Below are 23,806 nucleotides of genomic sequence, written 5' to 3' on the forward strand. Positions count from 1 at the left end.
GAAGGAGGATTTTGGTGTCAGGGACCCATAGGAGAAAGGGCTGAAAAATAACTGCGTAGTCGAGCAACATAAGACTCTAAATTAAGAGAATGTGACTTGTCTGGCACCAACATCGTACCTGGCAATGCCAGTGTGGTACCATACAAGAGCTTGGCAGAAGAAAAACCAAGGTCTGCTTTAACCACAGTCTGACATCCAAGCAGGACGATAGGAAGAAATTCAGTCCACGACCGTGGATTTGGCGAGGCACGCAACGCGGCCTTAAGTTGCCTGTGGAAACGCTCCACCATCCCATTAGAAGCGGGATGGTAACTAGTGGTGCATATATGATGCACCCCCAGGATTCGTGATAACTCACAAAATAAAACAGTTTCGAATTGTTGACCACGATCTGTGGTTAAACTGGACGGTACACTGAACCTAGAAATCCAGTTAGACACAAAGGCTTTCGCAACAGTTTCAGTAGAAATGTCTGCTATAGGAATGGCTTCTGGCCAATGTGAGAAATGATCAATACAAGTTATCGATATGAGAAACCGCGACTCACAGGCCATGGTCCAACCAAATCAAGGTGGAGATGGCGAAAATGGGCCTCAGGAGAAGAAAACTGTCCAAGTGGAACACGAATGTGTCGTTTGACTTTAGCCCTCTGGCACTTCAAATAAGAGCGTGCCCAAGAGGTAATTGATCGCCGCATATTGGGCCAGAAAAACTGAGCAGTAACAAGGTTTACTGTGGCAGAGATGCCCGGATGTGACAATGAAGGGTGCGGAAGGTAGGCAAACTTACAATTGATAAACTTGGACGAAGTTAAATCCAACTCCGCTAAAGGTGGTTGATCTTGTGAAATAGCAGTTAAGTCAATTGCTGCAGGAGAGGAAATGAAATTGACAGGGAGCCTAGAGAGAGCATCAGCTGGGACGTTCTCCTTCCCTGGCACATGTTGAATGTCACTTGTAAACTGAGAAATATAGCCCAGGTGACGGAAAGCATGAGGGGAGAGTTTGTCCGTTTTGGAAGATAGGGCAAACGTAAGGGGCTTGTGATCAGTATAAATCACAAACTCCCGTCCCTCGAGCTGGTGCTGAAAATGCCGAACCGACAGATAGATCGCTAGTAACTCCCGATCAAATGTACTATATCTGCGTTCGGCAGGCTGCAGTTGGCAAGAAAAGAAAGCCAAAGGTTTTGTTCCACCATCTACGGTGTGCTGCAAAAACAGCACCAACCGCAGAATCTGATGCATCCACAGATAAATAAAGTGGAGCATCAGGAGCCGGATGTGCTAGAACAGGAACTCAAAGGCAGACAATGCTTCAGCTGAAAGAGTAAGATGGGTATCCTTTTTAGAATTGCCCTTTAGCAGCTGCATTAAAGGAAGCAGCTTGTCCACACACCGGTTTATGAAGCGTCGATAGAAATTAACTATACCCCAAAAATGGCAAAGTTGACGTAAAGAGGAAGGAGGTGCGATGCGCTGAATTGCATCGACTTTAGACGAGAGAGGTTTGATTCCACTCGTATCAATACAATGACTGAGAAAGTCAAGAGAAGATTGCCCGAAAACACACTTGTCTGGATTAATGCGAACACCATAGTCGCGAAGAAAAAGCTGAGACGAGTGCTGGAGATGATTTTCATGCGTATCACTTGCGATGAGGATATCATCGACATACGCGAAAACAAAATCAAGTCCACGAACAACTTCATCTATAAAACGTTGGAACGTACTAGTGGCGTTCCGCAAACCAAAACTCTTGTATAAAAATTCGAAACAACCAAAAGGAGTGGTAATTGCCGTTTTAGGAACATCGTCTGGGTTGACCAGTATTTGATGATAAGCACGTATGAGGTCAACCTTAGAAAAAATGGTGCAGCTATGAAGAGTTGCCGAAAAATCCTGAAGAATTCTTATTGGATATCTATCAGGAATTGTCACAGAATTTAGACGCCGATAATCTCCCACCGGGAGAAAATCTGTATCCCCTTTTCGAACTAAATGAAAGGGGTGATGCCCATGGGCTGGTGGAGGGGTGTATCAGACCAAGCTGGAGCATATGCTCAAACTCAGCCCTAGCTGTTTTAAGATGGTCAGCTGCAAGATGCTGTGGGCGTGAAAAAACGGGCGGCCCAGTAGTTGTAATGAAATGGAGTGTCGAGTGTACGGGTTTTGCCATTTTAAAAGTAATATCGAGTAGCTCTGGAAAAGAAGCCAAAAGAGAATGAAAAACATCTCCAGATGTAGCAACAAAAAATGTCAGGCTAAGAGCTGAATCGGTAGATTCTCTGGTCAGTGTGGAGAGTGTAGTTGAACTGTCGACTAGCTTCCGATGCCTGACATCTACCAATAGATAAAAGTTATTTAGAAAATCCTCACCTTAGATAGGATGTGGAATATCAGCAATGACAAAAACCCATTGAAAATCTCGATGAAGATTTATATCGAGGTGTAACAAAACCTGCTCAAATGTGGCTGTTGATGACGAGTCAATAGCATGCAGAGTAACATTAGAGCATTTTGACCTGTTGATAGTAAGACGCAGAAGCCAAATGCTACAACCAAGAACCAGTGTCTACCATGAAGAATTTCTTCGACACTAGATCTTTTACAAAAAATGCACGATAGCCAGAGAACAAAGAGGAGGAAGTTGACATGCTCAACTTCTCCAAAGCTAGTTTAAATGTTTAAAGGTGCATGGCTGTATGCACTTGTGTGCTTTGTCTCCAAATTTGGAGTGGTACCAACACAGTCCGGACTTTGACTGTGAGGAACGAGATGCAGAACGCATACGACTACGCGATCTTGAGAAACGCTTGCCATCGCAACACATCGCGTCCATCCTTTTGGTAAGAATTTCAATTTCTTTAGAAAAGCCATCAATTGAGTCTGCAGGAGATACCTCGGAGCAGACGCAAACAGCATGTGACGATGGCTGCACGGAGAATTCAACAATCTTATCAGCCATGGTGGCTATTTGGTCCACAGTATTTGATTCAAATGTTGTGGCCAAAATTGTTTGTATATTGGAAGGCAACCTTGAAAAAAATATCTTCCGAAGTAGAGGAGCGTCAGCGGATTTACCACTTAACTCTCTCAAACGGCGCAAAAATTGTCACAGCATTCTATCCCCCAACTCCTCATCTGCCATTAGCTCATTAAATTTACTTTCCTCACTTCTGGTATTTCTACGTAAAATCTCTGCCTTCACAGATGCATAAGTAGCGTCTGGACTAGGATCTGTAATGAGATCTCTAGCAGTAATTGCAAGTTGCGGAGGCATACGACTATAACGAAATTGCAATTGTTGCTCAGAAGAAATACTATGAGCCGAAAAATGTGCCTCTAGTTGCGCAAACCAAAGTGTTGCATCTCCAGTGAAAACAGGTAACGATGCAAAAGACATTTTGTTTCTATTTTACTAGATGATCCTGTCAAAGGAAGGGAAAAAACGAATGAAAGTAGAAACCGACGAAAGAGGAACAAAACTGAATTGAAATTAAAAAAGAAGAAAAACCAGCAATTGAACCAACAAATGTTTGTATGTGAGTGCTAGCAGAGTTGAGTGTGTGAGTGCATGCAACAAGTGTTTGTGTCTGTGTGACAGATACAAATAAGGTGAATGCGTATAACACAGAAATACAGAGCATAAATGAAAGTCTCAGCTTAGAGTTAAAGATAGAATTTGGATTACCAGTTCATAAGGTACACGATATGCAAGAGTTCTATAACAAGATGTTGTGTCTCGAGGCGGAGACTTTTTTGGGCAAATATGTCGTGCCGCGGTTGTAGCCTCAACGCTGAGCTGTGTTCTCTTAAATACAGAATTTCTTCATATGGACTGACTGTTATACTTGGTGAAAGGATTCACTCTAACAGCGTGAGTAAAACTGGTCGTGTTGGTGAGTACGGGCGATGATAAACTAAGACGTCGGTGTAGATGGCGATGGTAGTGGAACATGTCCTGAGTTGCTGGGGTATGTTGGCTTCGTCGTTGACTGGAGCAGGAATATGGTTGGATCACTGGAACTGTGACAGGAACATAGCTGGGTCGCTGGAACTGGCCTAGTGTTCTTGTTTTTGGGGTCACCACTTGTAGAGTTTCTTCCTCTTTGTTTTAAAAAAATGTAGATGTAAAGAAACAAGAAAAGCATCCGAACAATATATATAACTCTTTATTCGGGTATATGTGAAATGTACATTTGGTCAGTCAGCAACCACACAGCAAATCTGGAGTTAATCAAAACACGTCTACAGTGTTCAACGGCCGCGTCCTGAGTCTCCGACACAAGCAAGGAACGCGACAGAACTTTTTCCGTCAGTCTTTTAGCGCATGTGCATGAGGGAACCTTCGCAGGCCTTCTAGAAGATTCCAACCCCGCATGCGCGCACTGAAGACTGTCAAGATGACGTTACTACAGATCTCTTTGGCACTTTCTTTTCTGAGTCCTGGGGGTCAATGTAACTGACTCATCCCCTCTCTCCAAATTTCAGGCCTTGTGCCTTTAGTAGAAAGAATTATTATTATTATTATTATTATTATTATTATTATTGTTCTGATTGAATGACCATTTCTTTCTTGTATGTTGCAGAGATTGTGGTTCGATGGTGTGTGGTTAATCCTACTGAAAAAATTAAATGTGAGGACCTGAAGAAGGAATTAGAAATCGTTGGTAAATACCCACAAGCTGCCAAATATACATTAAAATGTTTGCTGATGTTTGATATGTAAGTTTGGGTTTTTTTGTTTCATTTATTTACTCGTAAATCACACATAATTAAGAAATCTCCTTCAAAATCCTTAATTTATTTGTTCATTATTTTTCTTTGATGCTGTTATTATTTTTTCTTTAGTTGAAAGTTAATTTTCCTAATTGCTCTTTTAGTTTTGATTGTATGGAAAAAATTCAAACAAATAAAGCTGACATCATATCATTGGATCCTGGCCATGGGTTCTATGCTGGCAAATACCATTACATGCATCCTATTATGGCAGAGAAATATTCCAGTGAGTTTTCATTTACAGTTTCTTATACTAATTCTCTCTTTCCCTGACATCTCCCCCCTCTCTCTCTCTCTCTCTCTCTCTCTCTCTCTATCTTACAGACACTAATATCATTTGGTTGGTTCTGCTAGTTCTTTCTTCCAAACCATCCATTCATTGCATTCCTTGCAACCAGGTTATTGTTTCAGCCATTTTTACATGTAAAGAATGAAACCTTATGAAAATTATTTTGTTAATTTTCTTCCTTGCTTTTGTTTGTATTTCAAATGATCAAATAGCAACAAATTAACGACTTTGGATGTTAACAGTGTTTGTTTATTTTAAAGTTATTGATTTTTATTTATTCTTCTGATTTAAATTTAAGACAATTGATTTTTCTGTTGTTCCATTAAACTATGCTAAATACATTCAAAGAGCAGAAACCAGCTGTCAATAGGGGGTGGGGGTGGACTGGCAGGAACAATAGACATTAAGAGGGGCCAGAGTCTTGCTTCCCTGGCCACATAGTTCCGGATTCAGTCCCACAGCAGTGGACATTGGGCAAGTGTTTTCTGCTACAGCCCCCAGCCAATCAAAGCCTTCTTAGAAGATTAGACAGAGGGAAACTGAAAGAAGACTATCACACACATATGCATTGTGTGTGTGTGTGTGTGTGTGTGTATGCATGTACATATAATTATGTATGTATGTAAGTATGTGTATAGGAGCTGATGTAGGTGTGTGGTAAGAAGTTTACTTCCCAACTGCAGAGTCTTGGGTTCAGTCTATTTCATGACACTTTGAGCATCTACTATAACCCTGGGCCAAGCAATGTGATTTGGTAGAAGGAAACTGAAAGAAGCCAATCATATATATGAAATGGCCTGAACTCTTTGCATGAACACCTTCCCTGTACATAACTCCATGTCCCCCTACATGGCCTTGCTTTTTGCTTTTTGAGCCAAAAAATTAACTTAACTTATATATATATATACACACACTAAAGCGAATGGTTTACACATGGTGACTTACTGGTAAAGCACGGTCACTTTTCTCGCAGTATTGCATGTACGTTTTTCTGTGATTTTATATTTTTGATCTTCCATATAAATGAATACATTTCCTCCGTCTGGCTGCTTTGCTTTCTACAAAACAGAAAGTTACATTGTTCAACAGTCATTTTAACGAGTTGTATTCATTTATCACCCAACGAGATACATCTGCACCACTGGATGCTCCTGAACCAGCTGTTGATTATCCCACCCAAGAGGAATCGATGCTAGATGTGTCGACACAATTGTCGTGATTAATAATAAATTCTCATATATTCCATCTTCCATTTGCCATATATATTTTTCATGCTGGCATAGGTTGGACAGTTTCACTGAAATTGGAGAGCTGCACCAGGTGCCAATCTGATTTAGCATGGGTTTCTACGTCTGGATGCCCTTCCTAATACCAACCACTCCAAGAGTGTAGTGGGTGCTTTTTATGTGCCACTGGCACGCAGTACTGTCATAGGCCATGACTATGATTTCAATCTTCTCAATCACGGCATAACGCCAAAGGTCTCGGTCACTTGTCATTGCTTCCATGAGGCCCAATATTCAAAGGTCATACTTCACCATCTCATCCCATGTCTTCCTGGGTTTGCCTCTTCTACAGTTTCCCTCCATCATTATAGTTTGGTGCTTCTTCACACAGCTGTCCTCATCCGTACACATCACATGACCATACCAGCATAGTCTTCTCTCTTGCACACCGCATTTGATGCCTCTTGTGCCCAACTTCTCTCTTAAGATGCTTACACTCTGTCCTACATGTACACTGACATTGCACATCCAGTGAAGTATACTAGCTTCATTTCTTTCAAGTCTATGCATGATGTCCTCAGTGGTCAAAGCCCATGCTTCACTGCCGTGTAGCATGGCTGTTCATACGTGTGTATGTGTATGCGTTAGTGTGTCTTTGCCTTGACTTTCAGTGATAGTTGTAAGCAAATGCCACTCTCATGCAAGCAGTGTCTTTCACTCACACTGTTACATGGAATGATGTCTGCTCGTCAGGGTAGTATTACCTTACTTTGCAATTGAAAGAAACAGCAGCCATATCAGCCTCAAATCAGTCCCTTACTGTTTTAAAGAATGAAGGACACCTTGGGTAATGTAGTGTTCAATACATCCTTCCTGAAATTAGACAGGATGTCCACTGGTTGAGAACTTTCTCATCATAGGTCTGCTTAAGCTTTGGATGGACCTATTGTTAAACAACTTCAACCAACATTGCACCCACACACACAAAATCATCATCATCATTGTTTAACGTCCGTTTTCCATGCTGGCATGGGTTGGACGGTTCGACTGGGGTCTGTGAAGCCAGGAAGCTGCACCAGGCCCCAATCTGATCTGGCAGTGTTTCTACAGCTGGATGCCCTTCTTAATGCCAACCACTCTGAGAGTGTAGTGGGTGCTTTTTACGTGCCACCGGCACAAGGGTCAGTGAAACTGGCATTTACCACGATTGGATGGTGCTTTTTACGTGCCACTGGCACAAGGGTCAGTGGAACTGGCATTTACCACGATCGGATGGTGCTTTTTACGTGCCACCAGCACGGAAGCCAGTCAAAAATATTCAAACAAAACTACCAATGAACGTGGGGAAAATGCATAAAAGTTTACCCAGCACGGTTCACGTATAGAATCATCAGGAGAAGTCTGTTTACATTTCATTCTGTTTTGCTAGACTGTCTAAAATCTCCACTTTATTTCTTCCACCATTTTCAGACACGGATCCTTTAAAATTCTACTCAGTTCTTGTCGTTGATGCCAATTCTCAAATAACGGTCAACTCGATGAAAGGAAAGAGAGTCTGTTTCCCAAGTAAGACAATTTTGTTTTTGTTTGTTTATTCATTGTTTGGTTTTCTTTGTTTGTTAATGAATTTCTCTTTGAGGTAATTATATTTATGCTCTTATGATACAAAAGCACCAAAGAAAAGGTATGAGGATTTCCTAAAGAAATCTCTCAATGCCTGTCACGTTCCTCCCCACCATTTGGTCTGTTCTTGTCACTCACCATAAAGCTTGGCATCTCACTCCTTTGAAGACATCTGCATGGCCATCCTTGGCAACAAAGGAAAGCAAGGACATCACAATCATCCCTGATCAGCCAACCTACCCACTCTTGTGGCATCTGTGGTCAGACCTGTTTGTCTTGAATCGCGCTTGTTGGGCATCAGAAAACTCAAAACAGATGCCTCTCTGTATATCTTGAAGCCAAGCCAAGATATATGGTTATATATGTGATAGAAAAGGTAGTACGGAGGGATGACAAAGGAATTGACAAAGAAAAACCCCAAAAAAAACACAGGACAGACACAGACAAGCTCAACCCCGTCACCAAATAGCATCACAATTTAGACAATATATGTGTGTGTGTGTATATATACAAAGTTACTCAAAGAATAAATAAAGCTAAAACAGCATTTATAAGAATGGAAAAGATTTTCACCTCAAGAGACTTAGCGTCTAAAGTGATTGTAGCTGGTAAACTGCTATTCCACTTGTCCTCTTCAGGGTAAAATCTCCAACAAAGTGCACAGCTATGAAGAAAAAACAAACAATAAGAAGCCTTTAGCAAACTGGACAAGATTTGCGGATCTTTTCCGTTTGAATGGCAGTTTTTAACATAATTTCTAGGTAACTAAAAAGTTTTAAACTTCGTATACTGGTAGAATGTATTTATAAAACATCTTTTTCTCTTGGCTTTATTGAGAAAATTCTATAGTTTGTAAGATATTTTGTCTGAAATTTCGAGCATTTCGGCAATTTTAACCAATCACTTACCTCCATTGACGTAAACAACATTCCGTGCTGTATGAATATGTCCCTCGTTTAAGAAACAGATTGGGTTTATTTACATTTGTGAAGAAAAAAAGATACCCTTCCCCCACCCCTAACCCTAACTCTAACCCTAAATCTAAAATAGATTGAAATGCAATAGATCGATACTAGGGTTATAATTATGGGTGACAATTTCATACGACATCGCTATGGAAAATGGGATTTTTTTCTAGCGGTGTCAAATGAAAATGTCACCCATAATTATAACCCTAGTATCGATCTATTGCATTTCAATCTATTTTAGATTTAGGGTTAGGGGTGGGGGAAGGGTATCTTTTTTTCTTCACAAATGTAAATAAACCCAATCTGTTTCTTAAACGAGGGACATATTCATTATGCACAGAATGTTGTTTACGTCAATGGAGGTAATCGATTGGTTAAAATTGCCGAAATGCTCGAAATTAAAGACGAAATATGTTACAACATATAGAATTTTCTCAATAAAGCCAAGAAAAAATGATGTTTTATAAACACATTCTACCAGTATACGAAGTTTAAAACTTTTTAGTTACCTAGAAATTATGTTACAAAGTGCTGTTCAAAAGGAAAAGATCCAGATTTGCAGCAAATTCAACATGTCAAATGCTGCAGTACTAGAAAATCTGGTAGTCTAAAGACTCTTCTTGTTGAGAATGAAGTCCACAAACTCCTAATGCACCATGAGTCACTTCCCCGGATCATCTTAACAAGAATTGTGATGCAGAAGGCAGCAAGAGGTTTTCAAAAACGTTTGTGAACTGATCACATCAAAAAATGAACTGGAAACAAGAATCTGATTGTATGTGTGTGTAGTAGAACATAGAGGGAGCTGGAGAGTTTTGGCAAGCTGACCCCTGAACACAGGGAGAGCAGCTGGCTGATGTAAAGTGTGTGTTGTACACTTTTTCTCTCAATGTCAGCATTCAAGCTCTTCCCCCCACCTCTCTCTTTGCTACCACTCATTGCTCTGAGCTAGCAGAATCGTTGGCACGCCAGGCGAATTGCGTGGCCGTATTTCATCTGCTGTTACGTTCTGAGTTCAAATTCCACCGAGGTTGACTTTGCCTTTCATCCTTTCGGGGTCGATAAATTAAGTACCAGTTACGCACTGGGGTTCGATATAATCGACTTAATACCTATGTCTGTCCTTGTTTGTCCTTTCTGTGTTTATCCCCTTGTGGGTAGTAAAGAAACATATTGTTGTCATGTTTTCTTTTCTTTTTTTTTCTTCTTCTTCATATTTAATTCAATTGTTGATGTGTATCAGGTATTGGTAATGCAGCTGGCTGGGTGTACCCTGTATCAGAAATGATTAAAAAACAAATGTTGGAAATCAAAGACTGTAATTCGATAGGAAAGAGTGTGGCATCATTTTTCGGTGGTATGTGCTTGCCTGGTGGCTTTGAAGCCAACTACAACCCATTTGGTAAGTATTTTGTTTCCTTAGATTCTGTTATCTCCTCTTGAGTTGATCTTTACAGTAGGGGTCTGCAGTTTCAGTGTAATGGGGGACCTAAGCTATTTGATGAATGCTTTCACCCAACTATTGTATATTCTGTTTCAGAAGGAAGTATTTGCCTCTGTTGTTGGCCAAGGAATAGTCATCTGCCACATTGTGACAAAATTATTTCTAAGAATACTCCTTGCTGAAAGCTGTTCTAGAAGCTGTAAAAAGAATGAAATTAAGGACCTTGGCTTATTAATTTTTTATTAGACATTTTGATACATTTAAAACTGAAATTCTTAATTAACAATGATTTATTATTTCACTAAATTTTATGTTTCCATTGTTTTACAACCACAGAATTCATTTTCATATTGTCTTCATGAAATTTGCCTTCTTTAAAACACTTTAAGCCTAAATTGTATTTAATTCAATATCGCAATTTATTGAAAGACTTGTAAAATCTACAGTGTGTAGATTATAGGCGTAGGAGTGGCTGTGTGGTAAGCAGCTTGCTTATGAACCACATGGTTCCGAGTTCAGTCCCACTGTGTGCCACCTTGGGCAAGTGTCTTCTACTAGAGCCTCAGGCCAACCAAAGCCTTATGATAAGATTTGGTAGACGGAAATTGAAAGAAGCCTGTCGTATATATGTATATTTATGTGTGTTTGTCCCCCCTAACATCGCTTGACAACCAATGCTGGTGTGTTTACATCCCTGTAACTTAGTGGTTTGGCAAAAGAGACCGATAGAATAAGTACTAGGCTTCCAAAGAATAAGTCCTGGGGTCAATTTGCTCGACTAAAGGCAGTGCTCCAGCATGGCCACAGTCAAATGACTGAAAACAAGTAAAAGAGTGAGAGTGCTCCCACTGCTTAATGGGATACTCTGTACCTTGTATCAAAGTCTTAGATTTAGAAGAGGAATTGGATTTGCTGCCCACCCAGGCACCCAGAAAATGTCAGCAGAACCAAAAAGCAAAAATGTTTGTCTCAGAGAATTGTTTATTTTGTATGTCCCCCCCCCCATCTATAATATTAATGAAACATCATCACCCTCCCCCCATTAGCAGCTTCTGTTGGCTTTCCTTGTTGGTTGTAATTAGGGTTGAAAGAACCCAGGGTCATCATCATCATTTCATTCAGTCTTCAGCAGAAAAAGGGGTTATGATACAGAGAAGGGTATCAATAAAGGGTCTCCTCATCCAGTTCCAACAGGGAGCCTTAGGGGGCCTCCTCATCCAGTTCCAACAGTGAGCCTTAGGGGTCTCCTCATCCAGTTCCAACAGGGAGCCTTAGGGGTCTTCTCATCCAGTTCCAACAGTGAGCCTTAGGGGTCTCCTCATCCAGTTCCAACAGTGAGCCTTAGGGGTCTCCTCATCCATTTCCAACAGTGAGCCTTAGGGGTCTCCTCATCCAGTTCCAACAGTGAGCCTTAGGGGTCTCCTCATCCAATTCCAACAGTGAGCCTTAGGGGTTTCCTCATCCAGTTCCAACAGTGAGCCTTAGGGGTTTCCTCATCCAGTTCCAACAGTGAGCCTTAGGGGTCTCCTCATCCAGTTCCAACAGTGAGCCTTAGGGGTCTCCTCATCCAGTTCCAACAGTGAGCCTTATGGGTCTCCTCATCCAGTTCCAACAGTGAGCCTTAGGGGTCTCCTCATCCAGTTCCAACAGTGAGCCTTAGGGGTCTTCTCATCCAGTTCCAACAGTGAGCCTTAGGGGTCTCCTCATCCAGTTCCAACAGTGAGCCTTAGGGGTCTCCCCATCCAGTTCCAACAGTGAGCCTTAGGGGGTCTCCTCATCCTGTTCCAACAGGGAGCCTTAGCAGTTCAATCAAGGGAATGAGCTTCTCTTTGAGTTAATGTAAGAAGTATCTAAGTATTCCATAAACATATGCTGAATGTAATTTTTAGAGTGAATGAGCAAGACAAAGCTGTACCTTCTGGACGCCATTTGACAGGCTTTCTCTATTCCTGGTTTCACTCACAAGACAGGGAGACTTTTGTCTAAGACTCCACAAAGAGCTGAGATCAAACCCGAGGCTTTGTGATTATGAAGCAAACTTCTTAAACTGACAATAACATTATCTCTAAATTAATTAATTATTAATAATTTTTATTAATCATTTATTTGGTTTGTGTGCAGGAAACAATCCCAACTCTATCTGTGACAGCTGCAGTGGTTCTGGCAATGAGCGTTGCACCATGCGTGACCCTTATTCAGGATATGATGGTGCTTTCAGGTGCTTGGAAGCTGGTAGAGGTGACATGGCCTTTCTCCGTGACAACACTGTGAAAGAAATGTTAGCTGACAACCTCGTCAAGACAGAAGTAAGTAGGACCTTAAAACAGAAGCGCACATATGTGTGTGTGTGCCTCTGCTGTGAGTACAGAGGCACACACGTGTGTGTGCGTGCCTCTGTTGTGTGTACAGCATTGTTTGTGTTCTTAGATCACAATTGTACGTCATCTTGCCTGAAGTCTTCAGACATTTGCCCTTCAACCCGGATTATCCAATCAATGAATAATGAGCTATAGATGCAGGCATGGCTGTGTGGGTAAGAAGATTGCTTCTCAGCCATATGGTTTGGGGTTCAGTTCCACTGTGTGGCACCTTGGGCAAATGTCTTTTACTGTAGTTCCAAGCTGACCAAAATCTTTTGAATGGAATTGATAGACAAAAACTGAAAGAAGCCCATCATATATGTATTTCTTTACTGCCCACAAGGGGCTAAACATAGAGGGGACAAACAAGGACAAAGGAATTACAATGACCCCAGTTGCAAAACTGGTACTTTATTTATCGACCTCGAAAGGATGAAAGGCAAAGTTGACCTCGGCGGAATTTGAACTCAGAACATAACGACAGACGAAATACCGCTAAACATTTTGCCCGGCGCGCTAACGTTTCTGCCAGCTCGCCGCCTATATGTGTGTGTGCATGATTATTGTAAATGAATGTCACTGTGTCGTAAAAGTATTGCTGTTTGCTTCCAGTCTTCTGTGGTAAACCTGTCTGGCCACGGGGAAGAATATTCCTTTGCTTGGAAACAGAAGGTTGGTGACAGTAAAGGCATCTGACAGAAAAGGAAAAATTTGCCTCAAACTTTGTTCAACCCATGCAAACGTGGGAAAGTGAATATTAAAATAACAATGTCGAGAATGAGAGAACAAGTATACGGTCATTTTGCATGCTAAAAATAGCAGCCAAATCTTCATCTCATTTTGTCTTTTAAAAAAAAAACTAGAAAGGACACAGTTGATAATGTGATCCTGGATATCTGTCAAAAAGATGGGATGGTCATGGCTAGAGTACCATTGATTTATGGTTAATGATATAAGATTTGTGTGAAACTGAGTAAATTTATAGTTGTCCATGCATGCAGGCATGTCCCCTACATCACTCTCTCAACCCTGTTGCTGGGAAACTCAGACTTCCCTGGTGATCCAATGGGTCACAGGTAGTCTACTAATATATATGTATGTGTATATGTGTGTATATATATATATATATGTGTGTGTGTGTATTTGTGTGTGTGTGTGTGTGTGTATTTCTGTGTGTGTGTGTATTTGTGTTTGTGTGTGTGTGTGTATTTGTGTTTGTGTGTGTGTGTGTGTGTGTTTGTGTGTGTGTGTGTATTTGTGTTTGTGTGTGTGTGTGTATTTGTGTTTGTGTGTGTGTGTGTGTGTGTTTGTGTGTGTGTGTGTATTTGTGTGTGTGTATATGTGTGTGTGTGTATATCTCAATGTAGCTATCTCCCTTACTTAACCTCCTGCCTAACATTTATTTCCTTATTGTACATTTTATGACTCAAATGTTTCCCCTCTTATTGTTTTCTTTTATGATATTTTTTTTTTTACTTCTTTTCCTGCAGGACTTCCGTTTAGTTTGTCCAAATGGTGGAACAAAGGAAGTCTCTGAATATGAATCTTGCAACTGGGGTATTGTTCCTTCACACATTGTGATGGCTTCAAGAGCCAAGGCAGATGAGGAACTGACAGCATTTAAGGATTTTCTCTCCATAATTGATGGTTATTTTGGTGCAAATTCTAACACTTTCAAGTTATATAGTTCCAACCAGTATGACAAATATGCAGAACGTAACCTCCTCTTTACTGATGGAACTGTTGGACTTGAAGAATTGCAGTTGGATAATTCTTACTATTCTTGGGTTGGTAAGTAACTACAGCCAGTTCTTCGACTAACATTCTTTGATGTAGATATTGAATCACATTTTATGGATTTGACATGATGTCCAAATGGATCTGGCAGTTTGATCAATTGACCCTTGTCTAAATCTTTCATGAAATATTAGAATATCGATCTCTTGATAATCCACCCTAACCCAAAACTGCACCTTAGAATATCGATCTCTTGATAATCCACCCTAACCCAAAACTGCCCCTAATTCGATGATATAAAGTTTGCTTCAAAGTGATCTGTATTAAAAAATTTATCAAAATTTCATGTTGATTTAAATTCCAAACACTGCATTAATAACAAAGTTGTTTTACTAAATTCCTCATTATTTTCAAAACTAATTGACAAACGTAAAAGTCTGTATTTATATTTTTACAGACATATGGTACCAAAAAGGTTAAGATTAGCAACTTTGCTTTGGTGTTCTACACCAGATGGAGCCATATGTCAGTGTGGATCTAGTTTTAAAAATGTCAGCTATTTTCTATTGCTGACCATTAAACAGGGAGGCGGAAGTACTTAATGGCTATTTACATGCGAGAAAATGGATTCCTCAAAGTTTTCCATGTACTCAGGATCTGATGGCTGCTTGTCCATCACTTTCAAACTGGCAGCGACTGTGCTCTACTTAGAAGGGTGTGGGTAAGAAGGGAGGGATTTAAGAGATTTTGGTGGAACTAGTAAGGAATGGCTAATTATTGAGTAACTGGTTTGTGCAATGTCTGTTTTTATTCTGTCGATAAATAGTTTTTTTCTTCTGTTCTGAGACAGTTAACATTAGTGAGTTTGGTTATTTTTTTGTGTTAAGCTCTGAAGATTAGAAGAAAAGTTTGGACATGAGAGAATTTAACCCTTTTGTTACTGTATTTATTTTGAGATGTGTTTCTTTCAATTTCTTTAAATATAACAAAGAATTTAGTAAAATAACTTAGTTATCATTCAGCTAGTGTTGGGAACATAATTGTGACTAAGGTTTAGTGGAAGATTTTAATTCAAAACTCATGAAAACAAGACATTTGTGCACAGAGCCAAAGCCGGTTTCAGCCAGGTTGGTAATGAAAGGGTTAACATTGTTACAACATGACTTGTTTGAAAGAAAAAAGATTTGGTTCCTGTGATTGAAACTCTTTCTCTCTCCCTCTCCCTCCCTCTCTCTCTCCTTCCCACTCTCTCTCCCTCCCTCTCTCTCTCCTTCCCCCTCTCTCTCTCCCTCCCTCTCTCTATCCAAATTTGTCCTAACCCCCTGATCAGGATGCTAGTGATACTGATGGAGTTTGTCTTTACAGGAACTGAATACATTAAAAGTGTGAATCTACTCAACAAATGCCCTTTGTCCGTTGCCCGATGGTGTGTGACCTCTCTTCCAGAGAAGATGAAATGTGAGGATTTTATGATGTCATTAAAGGCCAAGAACATCTTCCCTGAACTTGACTGCATTCTGGCAGAGAGTGCCATAGGTTGCATGGAGCTCATTGCAGAGGGAGTTGCTGACCTGGTTACACTTGATGCGGGAGATGTTTATACAGCTGGCAGGTATGCTGATGACTTTAATTAAGATAATTGATTGAGATATTTAACAAACCTCAAAATGTCATCACATTTCATATTTTTACACAAATGACAGAAATGAATTAAATGTACAAGTGAAGAGCAATAAAAAAAATAAAGCTCTGACACAAGCTACACCTAAGACCCAGTTTTCAGTCATAGTATAATGTTAATAATAATAATAATTTTCATGGAATAGGGACTGGATTTCTGTGATTCTAGATTTTAATCCAAAGCTAATGGGATAAGGTAAATAGTTTAGCAGGAGGATTAATAAATCGCTGATCCAATTTCACAGCAGGTTGAGCTGATTTCAACAAGTCACAGCTGAGTTCTAAACAGCCAACCCATTGGCAACACGCCAAGATGATAAATTCTAAAAGGCTTATCATATGTTTGTGTGTGTATGCATATGCATATATATATATGTATGCATATATATATGTATGCATATATATGCATTTATATATATATATATATATATATGCATATATATGTATATGTATGTATATATGTATGCATGTATTTGCATGTATCATCATTGTTTAACGTCCGCTTTCCATGCTAGCATGGGTTGGATGATTTGACTTAGGGCTGGCGAACCAGATGGCCGCACCAGGCTCCAATCTTGATCTGGCAGAGTTTCTACAGTTGGATGCCCTTCCTAACACCAACCACTCCGAGAGTGTAGTGGTTGCTTTTACATGCCACCGGCACAAGGGCCAGCTAGGCAGTACTGGTGATGGCCACGCTCAAATGGTCTTTTTCATGTACCACCTGTACAGAAGCCAGTATATGTATGTATATATATGCATGTATATGTATAAATATGCATGTGTATATGTATATGCATGTATATATACATATATACACACACACACACACACCACACACACACATATATATAGATGTGGCTGTGTGCTAAGAAGCTGGCTTCACAACTTCATGGTTCCAGGTTCAGTCCCACTGCGTGGCACCTTGGGCAAGTGTCTTCTACTATAGCCTTGTGCTGACCAAAGCAATGTGAGTGGATTTGGTTGACAGAAACTGAAAGAATCTGTTCTATATATATATATATATATGTAAATATATATATATATATGTAAATATACTGGAGTAAGCACATAAATGCAAAACAGGATGGTAAAAATAGTACTCGAATACCAGAGGATAGAGTAATATGCTTTTTAATGAAGTATGTATGTATATATTTATGTGTCTGTGTTTGTGTCCCCCACCCCCATCGTTTGACAACTGATGTTGGTGTGTCTATGTCCTTATAACTATATAGCGGTTCGCCTAACAAAGAATAAGTCCAAGGGTTGATTTCTTCAACTAATAGGTTGTGCTCCAGCATGGCCAAACTCAAATGATTGAAACAAGTAAAAGAGTAAAAAGTGTGTGTGTGTGTGTGTGTGTATATATATATATATATATATATATATATACAAATTGAGATAGGGGTTGTAAATGTTTAATAAAGTATGTGATTGAGTATTATCTGGTAATTGATATTTGATTTAGATGTATTTCTCCATTTTCTTATCTTGTATATATATATATATATATATATATATATATATTAGAAGAAATGAGGTACTCAGAAACTCGGGTGATTTATATTTACTGATATTTATTTGTATATTACATTTTTTATATATATCATATAATTTAGATCATGCTTTCTGCCATTCTATATATATATATATATATATAGGCGCCGGAGTGGGTGTGTGGTAAGTAGCTTGCTAACCAACCACATGGTTCCAGGTTCAGTCCCACTGCGTGGCATCTTGGGCAAGTGTCTTCTGCTATAGCCCCAGGCCGACCAATGCCTTGTGAGTGGATTTGGTAGACGGAAACTGAAAGAAGCCTGTCGTATATATATGTATGTATGTGTGTGTGTTTGTCCCCCTAGCATTGCTTGACAACCGATGCTGGTGTGTTTACGTCCCCTTTACTTTGCGGTTCGGCAAAAGAGACCGATAGAATAAGTAATGGGCTTACAAAGAATAAGTCCCGGGGTCGATTTGCTCGACTAAAGGTGGTGCTCCAGCATGGCCACAGTCAAATGACTGAAACAAGTAAAAAAGTAATATATATATATATATTAATATTATAGCCTTAGGCCGACCAAAGTCTTGTGAGTGGATTTCGTACATGGAAACTGAAAGAAGATGGTCGTATATGTGTGTGTCTGTTTTTGTACCCCAAACCTTTGCTTGACAACTGATGTTACTATGTTTGTGTCCACGTAACTTAGCAGTTATGCAAAAGACACTGATAAAATAAGTACTAGGCTTACAAAGAGTAAGTTCTGGGGCTGATTTGTTCGACTAAATGCAGTGCTCCAGCATGGCTACAGTCGCATGACTAAAACAATAAAAAAACTATGCCATTTTAATCCCAAGCAACACCAGGTATCTCTGTTGGTATTTGTGTGTGTGTATAATATATATATATATATATATATATAGGCGCAGGAGTGGCTGTGTGGTAAGTAGCTTGCTAACCAGCCACATGGTTCTGGGTTCAGTCCCACTGCGTGGCATCTTGGGTAAATGTCTTCTGCTATAGCCTTGGGCCGACCAAAGCCTTGTGAGTGGATTTCGTAGACGGAAACTGAAAGAAGCCTGTCATATATATGTATATATAAATGTATGTGTATGTATATGTTTGTGTGTCTGTGTTTGTCCCTCTAGCATTGCTTGACAACCGATGCTGGTGTGTTTACGTCCCCGTCACTTAGCAGTTCGGCAAAAGAGACCGATAGAATAAGTACTGGGCTTACAAAGAATAAGTCCCGGGGTCGATTTGCTCGACTAAAGGCGGTGCTCCAGCATGGCCACAGTCAAATGACTGAAACAAGTAAAAGAGTAAAAAAGAGTAAAAGAGTATATATATACACACATGCACATTAATACATATAAATACTCATACACACACACACTTTTATATATTTCCAATCAATCAAAGTGGAATGTTTATGTTGTAGACGTTATAACCTGATTCCAATTGCTGCTGAAGATTATGGTGACATGACCATGTCGTTCCATGTTGTTGCTATTGCGAAAAAGACCGAATCTTTTATGACATTATTTAATATGAAAAGTGAGTAGAAAAATTCTTTATTATTATTATTATCATCTTTCAGTTTTGCTTCCATTTCTTGCCAAGTGTCTTCCTGACACCTAGGGCAGAGAAACTGGCTGTACACATAGGTAGGCCATCAAAATAAACACACCAGATTGTTCATTTACAAAGTCATGTGATAGAAAATAGGGAAGAAAGACAAAAAGGAAAGAAAGAAAATAAGGGGGTAGAGGAAAGAAAATTCAGAGCGACAATGCTCTTCTCAATACGTGTGACCAGTTACCAGTTAAGACAAGCTTTTGCCCTTCCTGCATGGATGGTAAGCCAGGGATCATTCTGAAATAATTTTCAGTCCCTGTTTTAATCATTCCAAGTGCTCCTACAACCACTGGTATTGTAACCATCTTGAGATGCCACATTTTTTTTTATTTCAATCAGAAAATCTTTATATTTTCAAAGCTTATCAAATTCTTTTGCCAAGATCTTATGATCACAAGGTATGCTCATGTCAATCAATAAACAGATTTTCCTGTTTTGGTCTTTCACAACAATATCTGGTTTATTAGCTTTGATGGTCCGGTCTGTGTGTACTGGGAAGTCCCAAAGAATCATTACATTTTCTCCCTCAGTTACAGCCCCAGGGTGGTGCTTGTACCATTTGTCAGCAGTTTTGCTATTATAATACCGACATATTAACCAGTGTAGATATTGGCCAACTCTATCGTGTCTGGATTTATATTCTACTGGTGCTGAAACCTTCCAGAGATTAGGTGGTCCACTGTTTCTGTCCCATCGTTTCGGTATTGGCACTTTGGGTCTACTCCATTTTTTTTATCACATTTGCTTTGTAGTTCCGGGTCAATAAGCTCTGATCTTGAGTAGCTAAGATAAAGCCTTTATTCTCTGATTTTTAGCCCAGAATTCCATAGCCACTGATGGGTGTGCTTCTGGTCTACATCAGCCTGTTTGCTACCGGCCACATATCTGCTATGCAAAGGATTTTGTTCCTGTCCATCAGCCAATTGTTCAAACGTTTTTTGCTTTGCCTTTGATTTCACCTTGCAACTAGAGTTGCTGCACTTCCATTATGTTGTTCAATCTAAGATATGCATGAACTCATTGGTAAATTTTTTGCTCTCCTTCGTAACAGAATGAAGCTCGTTACATCTCTTGTGGTTTTCAATGAGCTTTAGCATCCAGTCATTAGTTGTTTCAAGATATTTTGCCAATCCAATTGTGATGGTTTTGTAAGAGATTTCAAATTGGATCAGGCCTCAACCGATATCATCACTGAGATCTTTGCACAGTTTGTGGCAACAAGCTGGTAGAATTGTTAGCATGCCAGGCAAAATGCTTAGCAGTGTTTCGCCCGTCTTTACATTCAGAGTTCAAATTCCACCCTGGTTGACTTTGCTTTTTATCCTTTGGGGGGGGGGGGTCGATAAAATTAGTACCAGTTGAGTCCCTGGGTCAGTGTAACTGCTCCCCTCAAGATTTCAGAATGGATTATTATTATTATTATGGATTGCTATTGATATTATTATCACAGATGGTGAAGCAGCAGAAAGTGCATCACTCTCCCGAATTCTTGTGCAAAAGATTGTTCCCCCTATGCACCCCCTCCACTTCAGTTCAGACCCCATTCATTTTGCCTGTCATTGTTGTTGCATCATCCATAAAGTAACTACAGACCCTCTCTTAAATGTGCTTGGCCACCAATTGTCATAATAATAAAGATGGGGGTTTCAAAGTTTGGTGAAGGGCCTGTCATTTCAGGGAGGGGATTTAGGTGGACTACATCAACACCAGTGTTCAACTGCTACTTATTTTATCAACTCTGAAAGGATGAAAGTCAAATTATTATTGTTGTTGTTGTTGTTATTATTATTATTATTCCTCTTCATCATCATCATTATAATCATCTTCATTAGCAGCAGCATCATTATGATCATTATGTCTGTATGTGATTTGCTCTGTTTTTTTTTTTATGTTTTTAATTATTCCCTTTTTTCTTTGGCAGAAAAACGAGCCTGTCAAGCAGGGGTCGGACGAGGGGACGGATGGATCATACCGCTTGGTGTGTACATAGACACAGAGCAATTCATTCCTGAAAAGTGTAATGCTTTCAGGAATATTGGTGAGTAATGAGTTGGAGAGAGGTGAGTGGAGGTGAGACTCTTCAAAAGATAATCTGGATTATCCAAGAGGAGGAATTCAGGAATTCATTTTACATCTCGCCCCGTCACCTCTCTTCATGTTTCAATATTAATATTCGTAATTTTGACAAACAATTATGTTTGAATATAGCATTGTGATTGTTAGCCATTATAATTATTATCATCATCATCATCATCATCATCATTTGATGTCTGTTTTCCATGCTGGCATGGGTTGGACTGTTTAAGGCACAGCTTGCAAAGCAGGGGCCTGTACCAAGCTTCATTGTCTGTTTTGTCCTGATTTCCATTGCTGGGTGCCCTTCCTAATGCCAACTTTACAGCATGGACTGGGTACTTTCTATGTGGTACTATCACCTACAGGGAGACCAAGTACCTTGCGAGGGGGGAAAAAAAAAAAGCAAAGACCATTGAAGTGGGAGGTGGAAGTCGTATTGGGTGGGGAGTGGCTTCATGTCAGTTGAGAGGTTAAAGGTACAGAGGGACCGAGATAAATTTCTTGTTCTAATATCATATCTAATATGATATTGTGACTGTTGATATCTTTACTGTTTGATATCATCATCATCATTATCATCATTTAACATGTGTTTTTCTATGCTAGTGTGGGATGGATTGTTTGTCAGGATTCAATGAGTCCAGGACTGCATCATGCACCAGTGCCAACTTTGGCATGGTTTCTCTGCTTGAGGACCTTACCTAATGTCAACTACTTTACAGAGAGTATCCTGGGTGCTTTTCTTTGTGGCACCAGCATTAGTGAGGTTGCCAAGTCGCTTTGAAAACTAGGATCGTCAACTGAGTGGGGCTACAATAGAATGACGGAGGCTTTATGCTAGGAGATGAAAGAAAGGACCAGAGCAGAACAGATTTCTTGTAGAAGAGATATTCAATTTATAAAAAGTAGATGGGAATAACTGGGCTGCAGCTTTTTCTCTATTGATAAAAAAAGATATCAAGACACTCTGTATCACTAGCATTTTAACTTCCATTTTGTCCCTGTTGGCTTCAGTTTGATGAGTTTATAATCTCAGTAGAGCTTCTGCCATCTTGGCTCCTTGTCTTTTGTGGCAGGATTCAGTGTCCTCTCATCTAATCTTGCTGTAGATCTATTTTGATAAATATTGATTGGATTCTAATTCAGATAATCATTATTGTTTTAATCTCTACTTTTCCAAGCTTGCACTGGTCAGACAAGAGTACGATGAGGCAAAGTTTTCTATGGTCAGTTGTGCTTCGCATTGCCAACCCCGTCGTCTCCAAATGATGTAATAATCTCCCATTCTGTTGAACAACAAACAGTCCAGATATGTTTTATGCTGGGAACTGGACACGGACAACACTGAGGAGCTTTTTGTTTACAAAACAGCAAACATGAAGGAAACACACAATCATAAGAAGGCCTTCTTCCAGTTTTTGTCCACCAAATCCACTCACAAGGGGCTTTGGTTGGCTCCAGGGCCAATAGTTGAAGACATGGGCCATTGATGGTATGCAATGGAACTGAACCAGAGACCATGTAGTTTGGAAGCAGACTTCTCAACCACAAAGCCATACCTTCATTTTAGTGATCTTTGTAGATTATCCAGGACACAACAGATTTTTCTCACTGTAGATTATCCTATAGAAACTTACATTTAGTTTTTGCTTTAGCCAAGAATTTACCCAAGCCATGTCTAACTTAATAGCAGCACCAGACAGAATCTGTTTAGTAATCTTTAAGCCAAGTTTTGTGGTAGATATCTCAGTTAATTCTGTGCTCTTTCCAGCTCCAAAGTAACCAGAATAGCCACATTCTCCCCTTTTCATTAGCACTAAACCCATTCTCATACACATCCATCACAGTAAAATGCCAATCTGTACTCACAGGTGTTCATTGCTAAACAATGTATAATATTGTGTTTTCAGGAGAGTTGTTTATCCGGGCCTGTATCCCTGGTGCCTTAGACAAGGAGTACAATTCAGAGGGAACGTCTATCAGTTTGTGTGAAGCCTGTGGTGCTGAAGGTTTCCGAAAGTGTCAGAGGAACAGTGAAGAACAGTATTATGGTGCAAACGGCGCTTTCCGTTGTCTCGTTGAGTGTGAGTATTAATTTTGAAATAAAGCTAAATGCTGTATGTAAGAATGGTAGAGGAACTGAATGCACTGGGTGTCTAAAAGAAAGAGGAATGTCAGCTAAGGATGATGATGAGGCGTTTTGAACGAGGGAGGGATTGCATGGAGTTCCTGACTCACGAATTAACTTCTTGATTGACACCTGTCAAAGGCAGGGGAGAGAGAAAGAGTTGGCAGCAGCATCTATTAAGGTGTGGTTTATAGAGTGATTGACAGCTGTCATTTGGTTGAGAGAGTACAAAGGCAGGAGAGAGAAAGGTGTGGTTTACAGAGTGATTGACAGCTATCATTTGGTTGAGAGAGTACAAAGGCAGGAGAGAGAAAGGTGTGGTTTACAGAGTGATTGACAGCTGTCATTTGGTTGAG

General features: G+C 39.9%; 1 protein-coding gene across 1 annotated transcript in view; it reads left to right on the plus strand.

Annotated features, from left to right (window-relative positions):
* The window catches only part of LOC115219029 (melanotransferrin), a 33,377-nt gene that overhangs the window by 3,459 nt on the left and 6,112 nt on the right, over positions 1-23,806 (plus strand). Inside the window, exons 2-11 of the mRNA XM_029789072.2 lie at positions 4,591-4,726; positions 4,885-5,006; positions 7,766-7,861; positions 10,130-10,288; positions 12,452-12,636; positions 14,181-14,481; positions 15,793-16,039; positions 19,050-19,165; positions 21,168-21,284; positions 23,233-23,406. Coding sequence (XP_029644932.1) covers positions 4,591-4,726; positions 4,885-5,006; positions 7,766-7,861; positions 10,130-10,288; positions 12,452-12,636; positions 14,181-14,481; positions 15,793-16,039; positions 19,050-19,165; positions 21,168-21,284; positions 23,233-23,406 — 1,653 coding nt within the window. The remainder of the gene's footprint in view (positions 1-4,590; positions 4,727-4,884; positions 5,007-7,765; positions 7,862-10,129; positions 10,289-12,451; positions 12,637-14,180; positions 14,482-15,792; positions 16,040-19,049; positions 19,166-21,167; positions 21,285-23,232; positions 23,407-23,806) is intronic.

Source organism: Octopus sinensis, linkage group LG14, assembly GCF_006345805.1.
Source record: "Octopus sinensis linkage group LG14, ASM634580v1, whole genome shotgun sequence".
NCBI classification, from domain to species: Eukaryota; Metazoa; Mollusca; class Cephalopoda; order Octopoda; family Octopodidae; genus Octopus; species Octopus sinensis.